Source organism: Lucilia cuprina, chromosome 2, assembly GCF_022045245.1.
Source record: "Lucilia cuprina isolate Lc7/37 chromosome 2, ASM2204524v1, whole genome shotgun sequence".
NCBI classification, from domain to species: Eukaryota; Metazoa; Arthropoda; class Insecta; order Diptera; family Calliphoridae; genus Lucilia; species Lucilia cuprina.
In genome coordinates, this window is record NC_060950.1 from 36230452 (window position 1) to 36248966 (window position 18515).

Consider the following 18515-nt stretch of genomic DNA (forward strand, 5'->3'; position numbering starts at 1 on the left):
CATTATGACTCTATATTTATCCTTATATGTACCTTAAAAATATACGAAGTATTTTACAATCACACGGGTACTTTTTGTATGGAACAAATGAATGCAGATTTGAATCGTTTGAGTTTTATATGTGATATAAAGTTTTAAATACGGAACATTCAACATAATTCTCGAAAAAGGATATTTCTAAGCAAAAAGGTGAAAAATTGTTCCTTTTTATTAGTACTTTCCACTTAGGTAAAATTTATTCCATTTTTGATACTTTTTCTTCCTTTAAATGATACTCTTTGTATGTTCTTTAATATGAACTTAAAACACATGACCAGGGAAACCAAAATATGCAAATGCATGTTTTTTTTGTGGTGCGTCGTATGGACTCATGGATAAGAAATTTACACGTTTCAGACCAATTTGAGAATTTTGTCATCGATTTGTTAGAGCATATTTTTGCATATTTTACCCATAAGAGCATAATTTTGCATGATTTGACTTTTTAGCATATTTAAGGCATATTTTCAAGTTTTTAGAGCATATTTTACTCTTTTAGTGCATATTTTGATGTTTTCGCTTTTTTTCGTTTTTATACATTTTTAAATTTCTTTTCAAAACTTTATCTAAAAAAATAAAACTCTATTTTTTTATTTTTTTTTTTTTTAATTTTTTAGCCTATTTTACAATTTTGAAAAAAAAAATCGTTATGTTATAGTTTTTTATTCAATAAAGCATTATATTTTAAATCGGACATAAAACCGATTACTTTTGATTTCATGAGACTAATTATTGGAATTTATGACAACACCGATTAAAATGTCAATTTAAAAGCTATGAATACAATTGGAAGAAATGTGTCAAACTTTGTCGTTTGAAATATGTTTTTTGGGGACCAAATGATTTCATGTTATTTATTGGTTATCTGAACGTAAAACGGAATTCTATTATACAAGTTCTTCAAACTATGAGATGAAACATTTATAAAAAAAATGTTGTAGGATATAGAATATGACATTAAACATTTATTATTTCATTACAATTTCAGTTTTTTTGAGCTTTTCAATGTTAAAAAATAATAAAAAATTTTGTTTTTGGAGCATATATTTTAAATTTTAAGAGCATATTTTAAGTTTTTTACGGCATTTTTAACGCGCTTAAAACACTTTTTTTAGAGCATGTTTTCGGTTTCCCTGCACATGACTATTAAACATACACAGTCCTCATTGAATAAGATTCTTTAAGAGACAACTTTTGAGTATTTTTTATCTCATAAATTGTATTTTTTAATTTTCTAAAATATTCAACCTAGGAACATTAATTTAAATATACATGGTCTTGACTGAATAATATTCTGTAAGAGGGGACTATTTGGTACTTTTCTATTCTTCAAATGGTACGTTTTTATAACGGTTAACTGGAACACACACAGTTATTAAATGAGAATTTATTGAGAGAGATATTTTTACGATTTTGAACATAGATATTGCAAATAAAATTTAAAATGTAATGAATGTGTGAATGACAATCTAATGAAAAGGACGTTTTGCACTTTTTTATTCATAAAATTTAATTTTTTGAACTGTATATATTATTGAACACAGAGGTATTTTGTAGTACTTTTCTTCAAATTTTCTATAATGTGGAAGCTAAATGAATAAAATTCAAAAAAACAAGCTTCTTACTAAATGCGAATGTAATATTCACGTGATATTGTACGTATAAAACTAAAACATTAAAACAATTTTTATCAATTTAAATTTTCTATAAAAGTAAACAAAGTTTTGTATGTACCTATTTAATTTAAGTTAGGACAGCTAAGCATCCAGGGTATGCTAATCTGATATAAATGAACTTTATTTTCGGTATTGTCATTTTGTTTGCACATTTAATTAACTAATAGAAATCTCTAGTTCGTATTATCGCTGCATTATTAAAAAGAAAAAATCTTACTCAACAACTTTTTTGTAAGCGAAATTATATTTCTTTAACTCCCTATTTGTAAGCGAGCGTAGAAGTACTTTCCTCCAATATCATCACCGTGTTAAAATTATGATTTAAAATGCTTATAAAAAAGTAGATAAAAGAAGTTTCATAAGCATTTTATACATTTCCATGTAAGTACTAACCCTTGAAAGGGAAACTGGGTTTGGTGGATCTAATTTTATTCCACTAGATCTAAAATTAACTGGTGATAAGTTTGATGCTCCATAATCGATATTAGCAGTGAAAGCGATTTTACTTATGAAGAGGTAAAAAACACCTTGTTTGACCCTAATGGGGTAAGTCTCGCGAATATGCATATTCCTCTTGCAAACTAGAGCCGATGAGGAAAAAGAAAATATTTTCCGATTTAGCTCTAATTTTCATAGTTTAGTTGCATTACACTACGTACTTTCTAAAACTAAGGAATCGTTGAAAATTTCATTAAAAAAATTTTACAAATACTTTTTTTACGGTGTGGAATTCATAGAAAAGTTTCCTTTTTACATTTTATATAATTTTTTTACTCATCTTTTATTACAAAAATTCTTTTTCCTCAGTTGTTTATTTGTTGTTTTATGCAAAGATGAATAATAAGAAAACATTAAATAAAATGGTAATAAAATACAAATATTTTATTAATTTATGTATGCAAAACTACTCAAAAATTCAGAAAGCATAAGCATTCTCCCCTTTATAACTGTTTCACTTGAATCGAGAAACTTTTTCAAAAACTTCATATTTTCATCTTTAACTTGAAAATGAAAACTTTTTCATCGAATAGAAAAATAATAAAAATAACCAACCAAAGAATATAAATCTGTTAGAATTATTAAGTGTGTTGCAAATATTTGAATATAAAACGCAACATACGAGTAACAGAAATACAAACTCCTCTCTAGCCAACAGGAGCAAACACAGGCAGCGGCAGCAGCATTGCCAGCAAATAGACTAAAAAGAATAATGCCGACATTTGTTCGAAAATAAGTGGCTAAGTTAGTTGAAATAGAGTTTCTCCCCTTTTTTCGAATCGTTGAAGGATTTTGTTAAATGTTCATTTCTTGTGTCAATATTTGTTGAAAAACAAATAAACTCAAAACTCACAATTGAGTTGTGTTCATGATTAAAACCCAATAATTTTATTTACTTTTTTGAATTTTTTAATTTTGTCAGCATGAGTACAGCAGCAGTGAGACGTCTATTGTGTGTATTGGTAAAACAAAAAGTAAACTGAACTTTTGGCTAAAACAGACCTCCCAAAATTACATTGCTGTAAGCCGGGAAGATGAGACGGACTAATATTTGACTAATATTACTTGTTTTTTTTTTTTTTTTGTGAACCCCATGCGACTATTGTTAGCAGAGTTTTATGCGTTTGTATTGCTGTTGGTAATTTCTAATTAACTATTTGAGAAAAATAAATTATTGTTTGATTTTCATTTTGTTTCTTCAAAAAGAATTCGTTACAGCAACAAAAATACACAAAACATTAGAAATGTCGCAACAAAAACTTACATTGAAAAGTAGTTAAAATGGTAAAAAAATCGCTTTAAACACGGTGAACACATAGAAGGCAATTATTTACCATGCTTACTTACAAATCACTACTTATAAAGCTACTTACAAACAGAAAGGCATACCTCAAAATAAAATACTTATCTGATTATATGTAAGTGATTATATGGGTACTTAAAAGTAATGCAGACCGTAAGTAGTAGACATTGAAAAGTAAGTTATTATGTAAGTACAAAGCATTACAGAGTTTTTGCCGGGTTTATACTGTTCATTCAATCTTTTTATACCCTACACCACTATAGTGGTGTACCTTAAAGTATACCAATCAGCTCAGAATCAGTTTCTGAGTCGATTTAGCTATGTCCGTCAGCCTGTGTGTTCATGTTTACATTGCCCCCATTCAGCCGTACCCCGAACAAAAATCGGCAAAACTTAGTTTTATATAACTCTAAAGAATTCCACAGATTTTTGTAATGATCGGGCCTCATTTGACCCTAACCGCTCCAGAAAATGACTTAAAAGTCAAAATTTACTTATAATAACTAATAAAACTATTAAAATCTACATAGATTACTTTCCTTTGCCAAAATTTATAAGGATAATTTATAAGGCCCATATTTACCCCTACTCCTTTAAGCCCTCTTGTAAAAAGACTCTCTTTTTGTCAATAATAAGTAAAAATATTCCGGATTTACGTTTAAAAGCAAATTAAATGCTTTATTATTGAAAATATAATCCTTATTTTTAACATATTGACTTGTGTAGGGTATCATATGGTCGACCATGCCTGACTATACATTCATACTTGTTTATATCTGTTTGATTTTATGAAACGAGATTTTATTTATTTATTTAAGCCAACAATTGGTTTTTGCGCTTCGCTAATTCATGAATTGATAAACACACATACTTGTGCATGATTATAAAAACTACCGCCACCTCCAACTCTTCAAACTCGACCAGATACTAAAACCCATACACACATACACACTCAAATACATACATATATAAATACAAATATCCTTATTTTGTGTTTACAACCGTAATTAGTTTACATACTTGGCCAGCAATACAAGTACAACTTCAATACTTGTGGCAGCAACAACACATTCATATCATCATTATCATCATTGTGTTGCAAGTTTTCGGCTAAAAGTACAAAAAAAGGGAAACAAAATATAAAAAATAGAGAAATAAACGTTGATGATGATACGTAAATAAACATTTGGCCTAACAAGCAAATACAGCGTAGATAAATATTGACAAGGGACATACAACAGCAGCAGCATCCACAAACAGCAACAACATTATTCGCAGCAGTTAGGTGGGAGTTTGTGTGTGTGTTTTGGGTGCATTTGTGGCAAGAGTTGTAGTAATATAAACAACCAGTCCACTGACTGATTTAACCAACAGACCATAAGCGGACAATGATATTTTTGTTTAAATTGCTGTCTTTATTAAGTCTAGTCCACGACAAAAGGGGTGGCATAATTTGCGGTGAATTTATAACAATTATAAAGTTGATATTTATTTAAGATAATTTTACCATTTTAAAGTATATTTTTAAAATTTAATCTAGAAAGTGTTGAAAATTATTAAAATTTTTAGATTTTGCTTTTTTTATCAAAATTATATTTTACTATCCATATTCAATGTTATTAGCTACCCTGAAAGTGATGTGAATAATAAACCCACTTTGAAGATTATAGTTGAAATAGTTTCACAGACTTACGACTGTATTTACTGGGCGTTGCAACGCCAACTGTTGCTACTTCGCCATTTTTTCCAAACGTCAATTTGGATTTTAATTCAAACAACGAATAATTTGAATAATATAATAGTTTACCTGATAAATGATTTTTTATTTAATTTATACGGCAAATTCCAAGCCCCCTATTGAAAGTCCGCCAATTTATAACCCAAATACTGACTTAGATGTCAGAATGTTTCACATGGATTTCAAAGTTCTTCGTGCAAAAATTGAGAATTCTAGACTTAATTAATTTAATTAATAATTTTTAATAATTTCCAGGATATACACATTTTTGCATTTAATTTATATAGGAGAAGCCTCGCCCCCTATTTTTAGTTCGCCATTTTTTTGTCCTTAATATTTATGTTCATACTTAGGTAGCTCCAAAAACTGTTTTCTCTATTTTCTCAGATATGTTAGTTAGTTAGTTTGAAAGGAGGATGCATATATACATACAAATCCGTAGAAATACACCTAGGCCTCTATCGGGCATGTTGTTCGCTCCTCAACCAATGCCTCAGGTGGGAATCAAACCCACCACCACACTAACCACTAACCTACCGGAGCCCAGACAGGAAATTGCAAAGTTAAGGAATTTTTGACATGTTTTCGTCGAATTTTGAGCCTTTGTATGGGGTTAGGGTAGAACGGTTTTTGTTTTTACAGGTCTTGTTTATGTTGAATTTCATTGGTGTACCCGGATTGTTAAGGTAATAGTGGTAAACGCTATTTTTTGAAAGGGAACTTTTATGGGGGCCCGATCCTCGTCAAATTTTCTAGATCGACTTAAGTTTGTACAAATCTTGTTTATGTTGAATATCATCGCTCTACGGGTTTTTAAAACTAGTAATAAGCGTTAAAGTATTTTTTGAAGGGGAGGGTTCCATTATTGGCCCATTCTCAAAGAATTTTGTGCAGAAATTTTGGTTCGCACAAAACTTAGATGCTTCCTTTAGCCAATTAAAGTAAAAGTAATCTTATGAAAAGACTAAAACCGCATCAATATAAAATATCTGTTTAGAATTTCAGCTCGCTTGCTACACCCTTTTGGAGTCTGTTTTGTGTTTTAAACAGACAGATGGACGGATATGGCAGGTCGTGTTAATAATGACAAATAATATATAGTTATATAGATTTTAGATGAATATTTCGATGTGTTACAAACGGAATGACAATAACAATAAACAATATGGTTAGATTGTTACTTAATTTACAGTTTTTTTGAATATTTGATGGTTCTCCAAATAAGTGTTTGTTTTGTTGATTCAAAAGAAGTACTTTCCTATTTAATAATAATTTTCTTAAACGTTTAAATTAAACGCAATATCGACGATATTTACATATTTTTCTAGAATTCTTTCTAACAGCGATTTTTAAACTCTAAAAATTTTGTCACCTTATTCACGATAAATAAAACAAAACTGTTAACATTAATAATTTATAACTGTCAATAGATATTTTGAATTTGTATTTGAAATAAAACCGTAAAAGATATTTTAACTTTTTTCTCCAGCTTACATCTTCTTATCATAGATATAATGTATGTATGTGTACCTTACAAAAATGAACAGTAGAGTACCTCAAAGATATGTTGAAACAATTTGCTAATTTTAGTTGTAACAATCGAATTAGTAGATTTTGTTATGATGCACCACTATTGATGTTCATGAAAGCTTAAAGTGAAACCCTTTGCTGAAATTCGAACATGAGAATGACAACTTTTGGATTTATGAAAATTTACCCGAAATCAAACGGATTTTCAAGATAAACGTTTTTAAGTTTTGTGTCATTCTAATGTAACGAAATATTTTGTTTCATTTATGTCAAATAGCGTTGATATATTGACAAAAACATTCGTCATATGACAGTTTTTTTAAATATTTTGACACTTTACTTTCGTATGCGAAATTCTAACATGCTGTCGTGACATGCAAACACATACTCGTGCATATTCAATATAAATGTTTTGATAGATATACATTTCATCTAAAATCAAATGTTTCTAGAATTTCTAATAAGGGAGTATGTTTTAAACCAAAACTAGAACTTCGTCGGCTGGCGAAGAGAGGGGGAGGTTTGTAATTGGAGGTGGTGGTAATATTGTTTTTGTATTAAATTGTATTTGATTGTATGACGCGTGTAAGTACTTCAAAACATTTACGCATCAAAGAAGCGATAAATGAAATTTTCACATTGAAAATTGTTCTTGTTGTAGTTGCAAATGAATATGGAATAAATACTTTTTCGAACACTTAGAGAAATTATATTATAAATAAATTTGTAGTTCATAGTAGACATTTGAAGCGATTTAATATTTATAAAACAAATTTAAATATTAAAGTTATTTTTTGCATCTCATAGAGTTCTGAGCAGATAAAACTTATTTCTCCTGAATTTTATTGTTGAGTTTGATTTGATGATTTTTATGAAAGGTTAATTGAACGGATGGATCATATTCAGTCAGGATTTTTTTCTAAAAGAGCTTTGAGTACCATATTCGTAGTGTGAGCAGATATGAGCAACCGATGTCAATGTATATACAAGATTTGTGTCGAATATTCCAATAGTTTTATTTCTACATTAGTTATTTGCATTTAAGTGATTTTCGGAAGTGGACCTTATATGACAGCTATCTACGTTAATAATATGATTTTAAAATTTTGTGGTAATAGCGACATTTTTGACGAGGTTGTTAACGATAAATCCATTTCCGAGAATATGTATTGGGGCTTTGGGAAATTTTTAATCGATTGTTTTGATTTTGAACATAATTAGTCCCTTGATAAAAAAAATAAAGTATGACAAAATTCATCTAATTATCTTCGATAGTTTCTGGGAATAGTGCTCGAGAATTAAGAAAAAAGGTAATTTTTTCAAGGTAGACAAAATTTAGGAAATAATTAAACATTTTGGGTGAATTTATCTTTACTTAGTTTTAACATAAGCTTGTTTTAAGCAGATGGCCATAGCTAATTCGACTTCATGAATCTCATGTGAAAATTTATAACAAACAAAATTGCAACAATTTTTTAAGTGTACTAAAAAAGCTGTGAATGTTTAAAAATGATTGCTACCGAGGATGATGTTGTTGATTCTTTGAAATGTGTAATCAATACAGTTTTTCAATCACAAAATCGTGAGTAGTTAATTTCTAATTCAAAATAGTATAAGTAACGTGTGTGTATTAGATTATAAATGTTGCAAATAATAAATAAAGCAAAAGTATACATTTATTTATTCATTCGCTCACTTACTGTTACATACATATCCGCCTTACAGTTCTGGGTGCTTATTTCCAACTAGTGATTTTGTCATTTTGTTTCACTATTTTGAAATGAAGTGGTTATAAACAAAAAGCTTACAAAGGGAATTTTACACGGAAAACAAAACAATTTGTTATAGAAAAATTAAGAAATATGCAAAATATGCTATAAAATTTTATTTATTTTTGCAAAATATATTTGCAACAACAAATCGATGTCATTTTGTAGCAAAATCTTTGATTCGAAAAGTTATTTTCAGTTACTTGTCGTCTGTACTTGAGTATTCAGTTATTTTCGACAAATAATTATTTGGGGTTTTGAAATGGCCGGTTAATAATCGGATAATTCAAAATGATTCGGTTAATCCAATAAAAAGCAAGTGGACGTTTTTTTAATAATATTATTTCTTTTATGCAATAATTTGTTTTCCTATAACAAACAAAATTATAATTTTTCACTCTTTTAAAATCAAATCTATAAAGTTTTTTCTTAAATATTAGAAAATATTTCTTTTCATGTGAAATAGTCTTCTATATAAAGAAATTAAGTTTATTAAATTTATGCTTTTGAGATTTTTGAAGGAATTCCAGAATTCATACGTTTTTAAATAAACTGGTGTATAACTATGTATTGCTTAAAAACTTAGTAGAAATATTTAGAAAAACAACACTTAAATATTCTTCATAATGGAAAAGTAATTAAGAAAGTAAATTTATTTTAAAAATATTTAATTTTGCATAAGGTATTAACAATGAAATTTGTTAAATAATAAGTTTTTATTAATCGGTAAATTGATATAAATTATTCGGTTTATTCGTTATTTGAAATTTGGAAATTTTTATTTATTCGAGCGATTAATCGTCCAGAATTGATCGATTAACCGATCGACGATTAATTGTTTGAATACCCTAGTATGTACTTACCTCCAATGACTAATGATAACATCGGTCCATTATTTCACCTAGCCCCCACAACTGAACCCGACGAATAGGGCTTTTAAGTTCATATAATTTTTCAAAAAATTATCTGTTATCTTATAGTGATACGTTGTATATTTGCAAACTTCTGGGCATTCTTTAAATGTGTGAGTTGCTAGAGAGAGAGAGAGTGTGTGTGTGTGTGTTTACGCTGGATGACAGTGTCAATAATTTATTATTTATTATCAAGTTCGAGGCACAAGCTTACAACACAAGTATAAATATCAAATAAATCAAGTGTGTATGTAAAAACAGGCAACCAAAAACACTTTCAATTCCAAGTCAAGTCATCTTGTCTTCTGGTTGGTATTTCGTATTTTATTCTCTTTCAATATGTATTTTAAACATATATTTTGTTGCATGGAATCTTCTTTCAATGCTATTGCTCATTGTAGCATGATGACTTTTGAGGTTTTTCTGCCACATTATAAGGCATGAATGTACAAAACCAAAAGTTTTTGGTTGTATTCTTTGTTGCCTTTAAAGTTGGAAAAACTAACAAATAGAAAAATGAACCCCATATATATAAACCAATGAATTCTGAACATATTCTAAATGATTGGAAATATGTATCTTATGGATGATTTTTAAACACAAACAGTCTGTGGCTAAATATAATATATAATATCTACAACAATAAGAAAACTTTCAACTTTTTTATTGTATAATTTAGAAAGGGGTACACTTTCCAATCCATTAATCAAATTTGCTAATTACCATTTAACGTTATTAAGGAAGTAATAGTAAATTTGGATACAGATCAAGTAAATCTTTTTACACTAAATAATAAATATGCAATCAAAACTAACAGTTTTAAAACCAAAGAAATCCAACGGCAAGCAACACTAGTGTATATATAATACAGAACCATTATTTCAAGGAAGAAATAAAAAACGGGTTAAGCATATTTGGCTAAATTTCATTACTATCCGAACTACTTGCTAGTCCACTGGTCGTAACACAAAAACGATCAAGGCTAAACAGGGCTGACATGTCTGATCTAATCTGATTTAAGAACAATTCGGCATATATCATTTTGTATTGTGAAAATATTTATTATTTTGTTAATAATATTTAATTATCGTAATTCTCGGCATTATTACAAAGATTTAATATCTTTGTTGTTAGAGAAACGTACATGTTCAGTTTTGCTTTCATTTAGTCTATTGTCGTCTCCAGCCCCTTTGGGATATGTTTTCCTTAATGAAAGACCCACATCTTGTTGAGAGTTAAAGAGGTGCTACCACTACTGGGACTGGTGCTGTTAATACACTCATCGACATTCCTTGAAATGATTTGACATTAGGTTGAACCAGAAAACCACATCAGATTTACCACAGTGTGTTCTTTGTAAGTAAGAACAATGACTTCGGCTTATTTGATGATTTCGTACTTCGGTCTATCGGTTAGTATTTGAGCAAAGTTCATGTATAATGGATCGGAAATTCCACATGCGTTAATTGCCACTTCGTAAAACGTATAAAAAGCGCAACGGAGCGATGGGCTGGTAGTCACAAAAGTTCAACCAGTGTTTTGAAAGACCACGGTGAAATAGACCAATCATGACAGGTGTTCTCGTAAAGCACTTCGTCATTAATTTAACACCGATTTTACAAAGGCACAGTCGTGCTGAGAGGAAGATAAAAGGTTTTGTTCCCGTAAATTTTTTATAGACAGAGTTTACATTCTGTTATTATGTTACAAGTCTGTTGGTATTATGCAGTCCGATCTCGGTCTTTTGCCTTATTGTTTCTGAATGTAACGTCTTCGACGTCTTGGGATTTATATAAGACAGGGTTAAACAGATTTATATCGGGTTAAACAGTAGAATACCTCAATGCTCTAATCATGAGAATATGGTGCAACAATTGCAGGATTAAATTCATTTTCTAGTCTCAATAGAAGTTTAAAATTTACGTAGTTTTTAAAGTTGTGGAAAACACTTGTCTTCTTTAATGTAAGTTTTTCCTAAACTATTTTAGTTCTAACTTTTATAAATAAAAATAGAAATAAAGCCAATCAATTAAATACAGTTTTTACCTGTTCTATTTTTTATTTTTCTATATATGTATGTAAATATATTCGTCCTGAAAAAATAACTTTGCAAATAAATCTAAAATTCTAAACTTTGCCACCGACATGTGTGAACAGAAAGAGTAAAGTTAAATAAACAAATTTCAGTAAAGAATATGCAGCAATACACTGCAACAAATTTAAAACAATAATTTCATAAAATGTTTGTCATTTAGATTCAATAAAAGTAATTCAAATTTTTCTAAGTGTATACATACAAACATTAACATACATACATACAGTGTAAATACTTACACCTAAAATATTTTTAATTTTTAGCAGATTTTTTACGTTTGAAAAATTTTACAAGAGTAAAGTAAAGAAAATAGAGTTAAAAACTTTGTTATTCTTTTCGATTTGTTTGGTTATGTATTTTTTGTTCAATTTTTTGGTGAAACTGGAAACGTTTGTGTTTTAGTCGAATACAGGCAATTTGTGAGACGATCTGTTATTTAAGCTTTAAGGAAATATTATAAATATTGAATTAATAATTTTGTCCTGATCCTATTAGCTTAATTGTCACATTCAAAAGCTTTCGATATCGAATTTATGCTAAAATGTTCAACATTTCATGTTCGATATTGAGTGTTTACCAACTCTGAAAAGAAAAAAATATGTTTTAATTTCTTTTCAAAAACTTTAAGTCCAAAGAGACCAATTGAACTGACAAAAAACACTTGAACATTTTTCACAAAAATTGTATTTTTTTACATATTTTAGTTGAAAGTTTAAAGATTTCTCTTTTTTCTTTTTATTTATTTATATTTGTTTCTTTTATTTTTACCCCCACAGGAGGTGATGTCCAGTGAAGCGATCTCATTGAAGTTTCTTGATGTGGTGCAAATTTTACTCAAATATTGTGGCAATCAAACGACGGCAGCTAAAAACAGTGAAACCCAGGCGGTTTTAATTGATTTAATTGCAACAATCGGTTTCTTTTGTGCAAATAATAAACAAAATCAGGCAAGTTTTTTTAAACTTAAATAAATGATTTATTTTACTTTTATGTTTATTATTTACAGGATCTTTTAACCTCTGAACAATGTTCCAATATAATTAAGAATTTAACTAAACTACCCGAACATTTGAATGTGGTGGTTTATCCATGTCTAGTAACTGTTACGTTCCAAAATCAGGAAGCTCGTAATGTGATATCACGTGATTTTAATTTAGAGGTAAATTATTAAGTTAAACAAATTATTTAAATTTATTTTAATTTTTTGGTATATTTTTAGTTTTTGGATGAATATAGTAAATCGGATAAAGCCAAAAAGAATCATTTGGTTGCTTTGCTCAAGGAAAATACATAAAATGCTGTTATTTTTGTCTTTCTTCCTCCTTCTCCTTTTTTGGAGTTAAATCTAAAAAAAAAATAATTTTAAACATCTTTTAGAAAGGTGCTGGATATATTATTATTCTTTTAACATTGAATGAATAACGACTGCCTCTTTTTTATCTACAATACTCTCGAATTATTTTTCTTCCCTTTTTTAATTTTATTTTATTAATTATTATAATTAGTAGCTATTAAATGAATTCACTTTTTTAACTTAAAAAAAACAACAAAAATATTGTAATCTTTTTGAATATGTGTGAATACTATTGAGTCGTGATCCTTTTACATTCTTTATATACATATATATGACCATAAATATACAAACAAACATACTATTATTACTCTTATTATTATATACTTACTTACATAATGAAATATCTCATAATTATTTGATATTATTATAGAAACAAACAAACAAATATTTAATTTTATATTTTTCTTTAATTAATGTTTGTTATGATTTTTTACCTCTTTATTATTATTTTGCCTTTTTACAAGTATTACTGTTCTTTTTTAAAAACTTTATTATTATTTTTCTTTTATTATTTTAAAACTTTATGCATTTTTTTGTTAAAAAACTTTTTGTTTTATTACTTTGTTAGAATGTAGGTATTGTTTTTTTTTTGTTTTTTTTATTTTTGCAAAAATATTTAATATTTTTTAGGCGTTTTTATGGAATTTTACTAAATATATGCAACTAATCTAGTTTTAGTCAACAAAAAAAAAAAAACTCAATGAAATTATTTAACCATTTTATATATTTGTAGCTGTAAGTTGCAACAATTGATAAAGAAGAACATATTTTGAAATACTAAAAATATTAATAATCTAAAATTGTTTTTAAAAATATTTATATTTTCCATCAAATAAAGGAATTATAACACCATTTTTACTAAAATCTAAAATATTGTTTAATTTATAGTGAGAAAAAAAAATCACCCAGTGTGCTTTCACTTTCACCTCATTGAAGTGTAATAAAAAAAATGGACCCAACTGGATGATCAATCGGATGGAAATTGCTAAATGTTCATTTAAGCTATGTGTAAACTATTGTTAGATCTTACAATATTTTCAGACAAATATTCAGAAAATGTCTAACAACCGTTTCAACTTACATTTTTTGTCTGGCAACATTTTCAGAAATGTGTTTACTGACAACGTTTCAAAATTGTTAGACATTTTCATTTCTATCATTGTAAGCTCTAACAACCGTTTCAACATAGGTTTAGTAGCCCCTAAAATATTGCAATTATTTACTATTCTTTATCAAAGATAAAAATAATATTTGTAAACAAATTTAAGACACCAAGATACAACAATTAAGAGTATTATATTCGACTACGCTGAATCTATATACCCACCATAAAACCGTGAATGATGCCCTATAAACGCACAGTAATTTGCGTTGTTCCTTATATGGGGGGAAGGATCCAATATGAACCGATTCTTATAAAACTCGGTACATTTGTGCTCATAAAAAAGTAAGTAAAATTTTAACGCTATACTCGTATTTTGAAGCCAGTAGTGAGCGTTAAAGTCATTTTCTGAGGGGGACTTTTTATGGGGGAAGGGTTAATAATGAACTGATCATCAAAAAATTTGGTACTTATATAAGACTTATTTATGTCGCATTTCGTCGCTATACTCGCATTTCTAAAATAGTTATGAGAGTTTTTAGGGGGACCTTTTGTATGGGGGCTATGCGAAAACGTGGACCGATGTTGCCTATTTTCAAAACCAAACAAACTTTACCTGTACGAAATTTCAATTCTCTAGTTCTTTCCATTCGGACTCTATAGTGCTTTTAACAAATAGACATTGCTAGATCGTCTTAAAATTTGATAAGGACCCTGAATATATATACTTTTGTGGGTCTATGATCATTATTTCGATGTGTTACAAACAGAATGGCAAAACAATATACCCCCATCTTTTTTGATAGTAGGTATAAAAAGCGAATAAATATTGTCAACCTACCAACCTATAAAATAACATGGCTACAAAAAAATACGGTTATTTTTATTTTGTGATAAAAAATGCTTGCAATTTTTTTCTTAGTTAATGCTGCCATATGGACTTTAATTCGTAGCAGCATTAACAGAAAAAAATAAAAACAAACAAACTCTCAAGGGTGGAATCAAGCGTAAAAATACACACAAGTACCAAAAAAAATTAGTAGTAGACAAGAAAAGTACACAAACGACATCACACTCTAATGTTGATTTGTTGTAATTTTGCTGTTGTAGCAGTGCTGTAGTCTCATGTTCACGTTCATCAAGTGACAGATTGAAATCACTCAACTTGAATAAAATGTGACAGTGATAATGAAAGTCTATTTTCAAGTTGGGGTCTAAAGACAAAACACATTCATACACTTATCATTACGCAACTTAATGCTACGTTACGTTACGCAACATAAAATTAATACAACTGAATAATCATTATTATGATAGACTTGCTTTCATAAAGCATTTTTTATTTTTATTTGACGTGCAACTCAAACGAAAACTTAGGATATTGATGTACTTAAATTGCTATTAAGGTTTTCTTAAATTTTGCAAATCTATACCGAATCGTATATACACACTATGGAATCATACCTTTTTAAAGATTTATTTTTGTTCTTTGTAAATATATTTAAGTTGAATTTAATCGTAAAACTCATATTATTTAAAGTAGTTTTCTGAAGGGGATTGTATATGGGAGAAAGATCTATTATAGGCCGATCTTCATAGAATTTGATAGATGCATTTTCGTTCACTTTAAACATTGAAGGAGAATTTATAAGGATGGGAGGGTTAATTATGGACCCATTCTCATAATATTTGTTAGATCTTCGTTTGCATAAAACTACTTATGTAAAACTTTATCGTGTATTGAAGGCAATCATGAGAGTTACAGTAATTTTGTGAAAGGGACCTTATATGGGGAAGGATGAATTATAGGCTAATCACCTTAGAATTTAATAGACGGATTTTCTTTCACATTAAACATTGAAGTTTTAAGTTAGTATTAATCATTCACATAATTTTTAAAGAAGTCCTTAGGATCAGTAATAGAGCGATTACTATGGCGACACAAAGACTGATTTTAAGAAGTTGGGCTGTTTGACGTAGAGCTACTAGTTTTTCATGATAATCTTGAAACAATTCACATCTTGAATTCAAATATTGTGCGTGAAATTCATAAAATACATCAGGAATTCAATAAATCGTGTTCCAAAAGCTCGTTAAGAACAGTCAAAAACTAATTTTGCGGAATAGACTTTTAATATGATCATAACAACCAAGGTAACAACATTGGTAACTTGAATTATAGATTTCAAACCTTTAGTTAAGAAAATAAAGAAAAATTTAATCGGACATGCTTGCAAATCGAAGTGCCTCCAGTGAACTAATCAACTTGAAAAAATGTATCGATGAAACATTCAAGGGAACTCATGACTCGCTCTTCTTTGGACTCAGTCTAGTCTTTGAGATTTTATTCCATAGAAAACTTATGAAACATCTGAAAGAAAAAAATATTTGAATTGTATTTTGCTATATCGCGATTTTTTCGAAGATGTATTTCAATTTAAATCTGAAAGAGTTTTTGGGTAAATTTCAGAATACACCAGAGTCTAAAAACATTAAACTTGTAGGTTTTTTATCACTCACACCGGTGAATAATGTTATGAAAAGATATTTTGAATTTTGTTTATAGCAAACTGCTCATACTACACGTGATAAAAAATTATACGTTGATAAAATAGTACGTAGCATTCCGAGAATGAAAGAAGCGAAGTGTGTTAATTATTTGTATTTTTTAAATTTTTTTATGAATTTGAACAATTTTGATCATTATTATTATTTATTTCTATTGTTGTTATTATTGTTGTCTAATACAAATTCAACACAACACACTTTCTCAACAAAATCATCAACATTTCCGGCTTCTTTGTTTCCCTGTAGTTCGAAGTAACTTTTCAAACTATGGATTTTACCCTATAGATAACCAATGACCAAACAATTTAAAAAATTCATGATAACGAAGTATTTAAATATTTAAAAATTTTTAATTCTAATTCTAATTCTAAAAAGGATGCATTAACTGATTATAAAACTGCAGGGTTCTTATAGCTTTTCAATTGTTGGTGACTTTACACCGATAATGAAAATTTCATAATGGGGGAGTTTATGATTTAAACTGACATGTTTATTAAGAAAAATATAAAGTATGAATTAAAAAAAAAATATCACACAATCACAGTTTCAATCATAATAAGTCAGTCAGTCACTAACTTTTCTGGTCCCTTGCAGGTTTTAATTTGTTTTTCTTCTTTTGTTCCCAGCTCACCTTTTGTACGTCTTGCTTTTTATACTGAATTATTGTCATAAACTCGTGAATTGAAACTCTAAGTGGGAGGGATGTCTTTTGCAATGAATTGCAATTTGGCAAATTGTTAAAGAGCGTTTTTTTTTTTTGTATTGTCTTTTATTCTGTTTGTTCCATAATAAAGTGAACAAAAAGTGTTTAAGAAATTAATTTTCGTGTTGCTGAAAAATAAAACGGGAACGACATTTATTATACAAGTCAATGGTAATTTTCATCACTGAATTGTTTGTTTTTTTTTATTGTCATAAAATGAATATGACATTCTCTGCAAAGGGTAGAGGGAACAATTTATTGTCATTAACTGTAGATTGTGGAGTGTGCTTATAAACTTACGATTCCAGATGGGTGGTAGATTAATTAAAGCAAGTATTTTGCGGATGATTACAAGCGATTGAGATTAATCATGTGTATGCTGATACCTTGCTATCCGTTTGGAATATTACAATACTTACATGGTAATGGTAACAGGAAGAACATGTTTTTACTTTAAGCTACCCTTCTGCTTCCAGAAACTAAAAATTATACAAAAAATGAGCTTCCTTTGGGAGTTATATTTGAAAGTTCACTATTATATTTGATCATAAATTTTCTGTTTCTAACGACAAAAAAGGAGTCAAACATCAAATGGTTGTTTCAGATAATTTTCTCTTGTAGGGATGGAAATGAGAACCTCTTACGGATACACCCGGTATGGAAATAGCATTTTTCAAAACTACTACCGATCCGATTTTAACATACTACTGGAAAATGAATGCACATAATTCTTGCATATGCAGAGGACATCGATATAATATATAATTGGTGGAACATTGCGAGAGGTAACTGCAGTCTATACGATAATTGAGAGAAAATCAGCAAAGTGGATTTGGCAATAAAAGTTAACGGTTTCAACAAACAGAGAACCCATAAACCCAAAAACAATATGTGAATGTTGGTGACTATAACGTCTTGGTAGCGGAGGAATTTATATACTATAACAAATAATACCTGAATAATACCTGAAGTTAAGAGTAATTTCGATCTTGGAAAGCTATTTGAAAACAGATCATTCTGGTGCTGAAGCATAGATACACATATAACAAAAGCTGTCCTTGGATTTTGTAAGAGAAATATCGTCCGGAGGATATACATATGGTCATGTCTGCGTTTATGGAGAATACCGGCATCGAATGAACCATAAATTATATGATGACGCGAACACAGTCAATCGCATCATAATACAAATTACAGCGATAACAATAGGCTTGGGCAAGTTATGTGAA

General features: G+C 28.8%; 1 protein-coding gene across 1 annotated transcript in view; it reads left to right on the plus strand.

The window, feature by feature from the left end:
• Nucleotides 1–12903, plus strand: part of LOC111674916 (S phase cyclin A-associated protein in the endoplasmic reticulum) — a 106733-nt gene extending 93830 nt beyond the window's left edge. Inside the window, exons 10-12 of the mRNA XM_046950707.1 lie at nucleotides 12336–12506; nucleotides 12566–12718; nucleotides 12779–12903. Coding sequence (XP_046806663.1) covers nucleotides 12336–12506; nucleotides 12566–12718; nucleotides 12779–12853 — 399 coding nt within the window. The 3' untranslated portion in view covers nucleotides 12854–12903. The remainder of the gene's footprint in view (nucleotides 1–12335; nucleotides 12507–12565; nucleotides 12719–12778) is intronic.
• Nucleotides 12904–18515: the final 5612 nt, after the last annotated feature.